Source organism: Penaeus monodon, chromosome 3 (genome assembly GCF_015228065.2).
Source record: "Penaeus monodon isolate SGIC_2016 chromosome 3, NSTDA_Pmon_1, whole genome shotgun sequence".
Classification (NCBI taxonomy): Eukaryota; Metazoa; Arthropoda; class Malacostraca; order Decapoda; family Penaeidae; genus Penaeus; species Penaeus monodon.
Window position 1 is genome coordinate 1,168,701 of NC_051388.1, and position 7,500 is coordinate 1,176,200.

General features: G+C 36.0%; 1 protein-coding gene across 1 annotated transcript in view; it reads right to left on the reverse strand.

Annotated features, from left to right (window-relative positions):
• Nucleotides 1-3,797: 3,797 nt before the first annotated feature.
• The window catches only part of LOC119590026 (extracellular protease inhibitor 10-like), a 9,454-nt gene continuing 5,751 nt past the window's right edge, over nucleotides 3,798-7,500 (reverse strand). Inside the window, exons 3-5 of the mRNA XM_037938754.1 lie at nucleotides 5,671-5,826; nucleotides 4,697-4,840; nucleotides 3,798-4,142 (exon numbers count right to left, since the gene is read on the reverse strand). Of these exons, the coding sequence (XP_037794682.1) occupies nucleotides 4,138-4,142; nucleotides 4,697-4,840; nucleotides 5,671-5,826 (305 nt within the window). The 3' untranslated portion in view covers nucleotides 3,798-4,137. The remainder of the gene's footprint in view (nucleotides 4,143-4,696; nucleotides 4,841-5,670; nucleotides 5,827-7,500) is intronic.

A 7,500-nucleotide genomic window follows, 5' to 3' on the forward strand; every position in this document is an offset into this window, starting at 1 on the left:
CACGTCCTTCCGTTCCGAACCAGCGTGAGAGAATTTCGAAACGCCTTTTTGAGCTTTTTCGATTGCGGACAAGAGGGTCGGGTGAAGAAACAAGAGTTAGAATGAATAATGTGGCAAATGTGTGTGTGTGTGTGTGTGTGTGTGTGTGTGTGTGTGTGTGTGTGTGTGTGTGTGTGTGTGTGTGTGTGTGTGTGTGTGTGTGTGTGTGTGTGTGTGTGTGTGTGCTGTTGAGAATTTCTCAACACAAATCACGAGTTGCAATGTGAAAAAAGTACGGACTATTACATTTGTTTTCCATAGTGACTTTTAACAGTGGCTGCCATGTGTGATATCTTTTACCTTCCCTCAATATTTACCCTTGGCCTTGATTCTAATCTTTGTCCCTTTGTCTTTTTCTGTCCTTGAACCTTGATGTCCTTCTCTTTTTCCTTTGGTCTTCTCCTGTCCTACATTTTAGTTTTGTTCACTTTAGGCTTCCGAAATATTAATAATTTCATTGTTTATGGTCAGTAGGGCAGTGGCAAGTCTCACAAGGAGCAGGAATGGGACAGTAAAGCGCCCCTTCGTCCACCAGCTTCCAGGTCACCCTTGGGCAAGGTGTAATCCCTCGACTTATAAACCAAGTGAACAATTATGAAAAAAGGTAAAACTAAAAGGATTTTTTCATTAATTCAAGACTGAGAGAGTTTCAGATCAAGCTATTATATACAAGTATTCATGGTTTGTGAATTAAGATACTGATGACCGATTTTCAGTTTGAAAAAAATAGTACGTGGTGTTCTGCAGGGTGACTTCCATACAAGTACAAGTATGTGGGAAATTCCTTGCTCTTTCCTCTTGTTTGCACAGCTGACAGTGTCGGCGAGGGGAAACTGGATATAAACAGGATGAGCAAACTTATCTCTTCTTGGGTACGCCTTCGCAGACAACAGACCTCAGGAACACCGTGTGAGAGCCTTTGAGCGAAGCCGCTTTGAGGCGCTGCTCTACGTTAAGTGGTCGTGCAGTGTTCGGATTGTTCATTTGTGATGGAGAGTCTAGTTCGTGAGATATAGTAAAGAAAGCATAAATGGAAAGGTTAATTCTGTATAGTACCTACTAAATCCCTTATGGACTAGAAATATATTACTTACCCCTCGTTAATACACTTTCGAAATACCTGAGAGGAAGTTAAGGCACATTGATTTTTTTTTTTTTTTGCTGTTTCTGTATTGATAGTATAAGTTGGCTTATTGATACACGAAACACACAAAACTGATATGAAGACAAAATGTTGCTTTCATAAACTTGTATATATGGGAATACTGATGTCTCCACCAAACTCATCATATCTCATGGGATCCTAACCGACCACAATTAGTTTTCAATCCAATTCCTACCTAAAGTCAGTCATTCTCTAATACAACAATAAGTAGCTGCTGAGAGCTGCTGATTTTGGTAGAAATAGAGCCAGAAGAGGCGAAAGCAGCTCTTTGCGCCAAGTAGCACCCTACCAGGTTTTAAGTTTGGCGCCTCACAAGCCCTACTCCAGGTATTAGGCGGTGATTCCAACATTAAGTCCTTTAGAGCGTCTTCTGTAGGCACCATAAAGTTAATCCAGTATTAGAATGTCAATCCAGATCTCTAATGCGCATACGCAATGGTAGCGTCCAGGATTAACTTTAAATTCACCTCTGGTCGGACCCGTTTTACTTTTGAGTTCAAATTTAAGTTCAGCACATGCGCAGAACGAGCTAGTTAATTCAACGTAATCAACGCCACACGAAAGATGGTGCTGTATTGCCATTAATATTTATTATAAGCAATGAAGACACAAAATTTTACATTTTCGTGTCAAAAATGTATGTGAAAATTCATCAATATATATTTTTTTTTAAGTTTTGGGATATTCAAACTGGAGGTATAACTCTCAACAGTGAAAAGAAAAAACAGAAATAAAATCCCACAGAGAATTCCAGAGGTTACAGACACAGAAAAGACAATGTTATTTCCAGGTTGGAAAAACATTCCCAACTTAAGCAATATAGTAATCGAATAAAAAAGAAAGAAAGCTTTCAATAACACCACAGTTATATTTTAACTCTACGCTAGAAACTCCCCGATTTTTAAATTACCGTGACTTCACTGTTAATTTTACTGTTTGACAAATTTACGGATTATTTTCATATAAAACAGCAGATTTGCAGATAAAAGCACTGACCCGTGAGAATACAAACAATATAACTTCATTTCTTTATCTAAAATCAACAAGTGTCATATTTAAAATTTATAATAGTTACCCTCTAAACGATAGTTAATAAAGAAAATGTACTGTTGACCGCCAAAGAGAACGTTTTAAAAAAGTGACAATTAATTTAGCTCTTACAGTGAACCTTTAGGGACTTATTCTGCTTATTTTGAAGCATACAGCAGGCAGACTTGCCTATGTGTGTGGTAGGTTTGTTTGTGTGTATTCTGGTGTATATATATATATATATCTGTAAGTATGCACATGCGTTTGTGTGTGTACATGTGCGTTTATGTTTCAGAAAGTTACTTTTGTTAGATCAATAAAGTCATTATGCTTGTAAACAATATCGGTATATTGGTCATAATTTTAGGCTGTAATTAATACCATCATGTAGTCCTCATGTTGAATTTGGTTAGCGATTTTATTTAATTTTAACCCATTAGAAGCACTCGCAACTCATTAACAATAAGATATGTTAACAGGCACAATGTTAACCCTAAGTGTATTTAAAAATGCGTAAGTAGGAAATCAATTATACAGTGATTACATTGATGAAAAATGCAAAGGTAGCAGATTAGACCGACATCCTTGTCTGAAATCGTCTACTTTCGACCGTAGAGTTTTGATCGTTTTTTTTAGCCTATCCTACCACTGTGCGTCGCCCTGACCAGTAGTTTGGTCAGGGCAGATTCATTCCAGTTTTTCAGTTCATCTTTGTTGATTCTCCTCATAGTGAGTATCGTTTCAAAAATGTATTAATTTGGTGGAGTTGCTTGCTGGGATGGAAGGGATAACTGTAATCATTGGTATTGCAGGAGCAAAATATAGTACACGAGATGACTGATCTTCCTTGTTTTTCATTACTGTAGGTTCGGTTTAGGTTTCATTAAGAAATATCAACCCACCAATGTGCAGATGACTGGATGGTCTATTATTTTTTTCTGTAATACAGTCCACAATTGTTTATTTATTAATTTTACTAGTGAAAATAACTGTTTTGATAATAAATTCTGAATTTACATAGACCTCAAAGGAATGGAGATTACTGAAAGTTAGTCATATTGAATATCAATGGTTAGTGACATGGGAGGGTCATTGATAATTTAATCATTCCTTATTTATCCGCCACAGATGCATATAACAATGTGAAAAATGACATCATTTAATAAAAATGTATATACATTAGTATCTGGTATGGAAAGTGATAAAACTGATTAGAGATTGAATATTGATTAATATCAAAGAACAAATTGATATCAACAGTCTTAAGTCACCTGCATATGGGTTTATTCTTCAATTCTTAGCTCTTTAGTTATTTGCATGTCTATTTATCTATCTATCTGTCTACCTTATTATCCTCTATCTGACCACCATATATATATCACATTTGTCTATTTGCCTACATGTTATCTATGAATTATATATACATATATATATATATATAATATATATATATATATATATATATATATATATATATATATATATATATATATATATATATATAAAGGAAAATGTTTATAATAATTGACAGATTAAAAAACACAGGGATAAGGAAAAAGACAAACAAAATCCAATTACTTTAATGCGAGATAAAACATAAATCATAAAAAAGCATATCATACATATGCTTATGTAATCTTTGGGTTACGGAATATTAGCCAATTTTTTTTTTTTTTTTTTTTTTTTTTTTTTTTTTTTTTGAGACTGGTTAAACATCTTCCTTGGTCGATAGCGTAGTGATCACTGAACACCACAGCAACGTTCACGTCCAGCTGGGGGGGGGGAGGTTGAAGGGGGGTTGAAAGGGAGGTTAGAGGGAGAGGAGGGGAAGGGGTAGGGGGTGGGGGGAGGCAGAGAAGACTGGAGGAGGAATCAGCGTGGACGAGACTTTTGTTCCGGTGGACCTAGCCTGAAATGCACAAGAAATTGGATTATCTTTCTCTCTCTCTCTCTCTCTCTTTCCTTTTCTCTCTCTCTTCCTATTTTCCTTATTAGAAAATCACAGGCAAAGCCCTTTTTCTTACACGAAATTGAATCATCATTGAAAACCAAGAAATTACTTTGACATATCATTATTTTTCATGTGCGGATTTCATCAACAGACAGAAATATATAAATAGAGAATGATAGTCAAATAGATTGATAATTGAATAATTAAGCAGACACCGACAGAGAAACTAAGACAGACACTTATATATCCATACACAGACAAACATACAGCCATACAGACGCACAGCCATACTCACACAAACATACACCCATATAGAAAACACAGCCATACACAGTCAAACATACACCCATGCAGGCTCACAGCCATACATCCACAGAGGTAAACATCCACCCACACAGACTACACACCCATACACAAATCCATCCACCCCTCCACCCATCCACAAATCACCCACCCACCCACACAGGCTACACACCCCTCCACCCAAAATAATATACCCAGCTGGTCCTTACATTCTCCCTTGTGACTTAGTGTGAGTCCCTGGACCGAACACTTGTCACTCTCCAAAGCGCATTCATTGGGGTAAGTCTTGCCGTTGCTGCCACACACCGGGTCGTAGTTAAAGGGGCAGACAGTCGGGCAGTTATTTTGAGAAGCTGAGGCAAGGAGGGAAGTGTGTTTGAAATCATCATTGTTAATACCATTACCTTTATTGTTATTCGGCAGATTATTGTTATTATCATTGTTATTATTATTATTATTATTATTATTATTATTATTATCGTCGTTGTCATTGTTATTATTGTTATTATTATTTTCATTATTATTATTATCATTGTCATTGTTATTATCATTAATATTATCATTGCCATTGTTATTATTATTATTATCATTGTTATTATCATCACTGTTATTATTATTATAATCATTATTATGATTATGATCATAATCATTATTGTTGTGGCGATGATTCATACTATCATCATTATTATTATTGTTACTTTTTGTTATTACAAATATCATTATCATTACCATCATTATCATTTTATTATTATCATTATTACTACTTTATTATGATTTTATTATTATCATTACTAATTTATTATCACTTTATCATTATCATTATTGTTATTATTAATAGTAGTAGTAGTCGTAGTTGTAGTAGTAGTATCACTATTATAATTAATATCATTTATCACTATCATCATTATTATTATTATTACTATTATTATCATTATCATCTTTATCATTCTCATCAATGCCATCATCATTATGACTGCAAATATACCACTCAAAACAATGATATAACTATAACATTAACAATGCAACTTAGCATTAACAACAACACGAGTAATAACCTTACATACCATTAGTAACCTCCTATAAAAAAAAATAACTAAACAACCACCACAAAAATCAGCAAGAATAACAAAAACTTGAATAGCAATAATAAACAAAAATTGAAAGAAAGATCACCACTACTCACGGCACTCTCCTTGGCTCACGACTCTTAATTGCGGGTTACTGCACCTGGCCGCCTGCAGATTGCAGTGACTGGGGTACGTGTTCCCGTCGCTGCCGCAAACAGGGGCGTAGATGGCGGGACAGGCGATGGCGCCACAGTTAGAGCCCGGCCTGAATCCTTTGAAGAGTGAGGATTGTAAGTTACGGTTTTTATAAAGCAAAGGAATCATTAAATTATATATAGCATTATTTTATTTCTCGTTGTTGTGGGTTCCTCACTTACCTGGGGGGATGGGGCTCCTGGCCTCGACAGACGCCATCAGTGCCACCGCGAGCAACCCGAAGGCGAGAGAGAATCTGGCCATGACTGTCCTGCGGGCGGAAGGAAGGGAAACCACGTCAGGGACGAACTGATCAAAGCATATATACATCATGTGTATATCATGTGCATGTGTATATGTGCATGTGTATATGTATATATAATGTTCACACGCATATATATATATATGTATATATCTATATATATATGCATATATATATATATATATATATATATATATATATATATATATATATATATATATATATGCATATATATACATGTAACAGGTCAAAGCCGGTGTCACGGTGTAACCGTCGGTTGGACACCCTGTCCTGCCAACTGTACCCCAGGCCCCTAAAATTCTCATTATCAAGGTCGGTGACATTGATATGGCAGTGTTCCTCCATGGTGTTTTTGGATAGTAGCTCTGCCCATTTTCCAGTCCATGCAAGAGGTGAAAAGGTATTGGTGCAGGACACGGCCTTGCCTCATTCCTGAGTTAACAGGAAAGAAGCTCGACAGGCCCCCACCGCACTCTGCAACACTTTCACTACCACTATATAGGATTGTTATTAAGCCAATAATATGTGTCGGAATTCTTCTAAGTCTCAGGTTCTCCCATAGCGATTTGTGATGCACCGAGTAGTGTACTGAGCATTGTGATGCCACGGTAGTTGCTACAGTCCCATCGATCGATTTGTGATGCACCGAGCAGTGTACTGAGCAGTGTGATGCCACGGTAGTTGCTACAGTCCCATCGATCACTCTTCCCCTTCCAGAGACGGGGAAAGGAGAACACGCCCCTCAACAGGTCAGTGGGAATGGAACCAAACTGCCAGATGGCAGCCAAGACCGTATGCAAGTTTCATGCCATAGTTTTATCCCTCAGCCTTTAGCAGTTCAGCAGGGATATGCACGCAGCTTTCCCATCCTCCAACCTAGAGATCGCCTCCCTAATCTCAGAGTAGAATATTCCTCGCTAATGGGTGGGTCTGGCACAAGGCTTGTGACATCACTTACGTCCAGACTAACTGCTGGAGGGTCTACCTGGTACAGCTACTCAAAACAATCAGCCCAACGTTTACGAACCCCAACACGATCTGAGATGATCTGTCCATCCACTGGGCGGACTTCAGTCATATATATATATATATATATATATATATTATATATATTATAATAATAATAATAATATATAATAATAATATAATAATAATGATATGCTCACAAATAAGAATATATATATATTATATAAAATATATATATATATATATATATATAACTTTATGAGTGTATATACATACATATATATCAACAACGTTCACACACACACACACATATATACACATACACATACATATATGTTCATATACATATATATTCATATATATACAAATATTCATATATATACATATATTCATATATATATATATATATATATATATATATATATATATATATATTCATATACATGCATATATATGTATATGCATGTGTGTGTATATACCCCACACAACACACACACACACA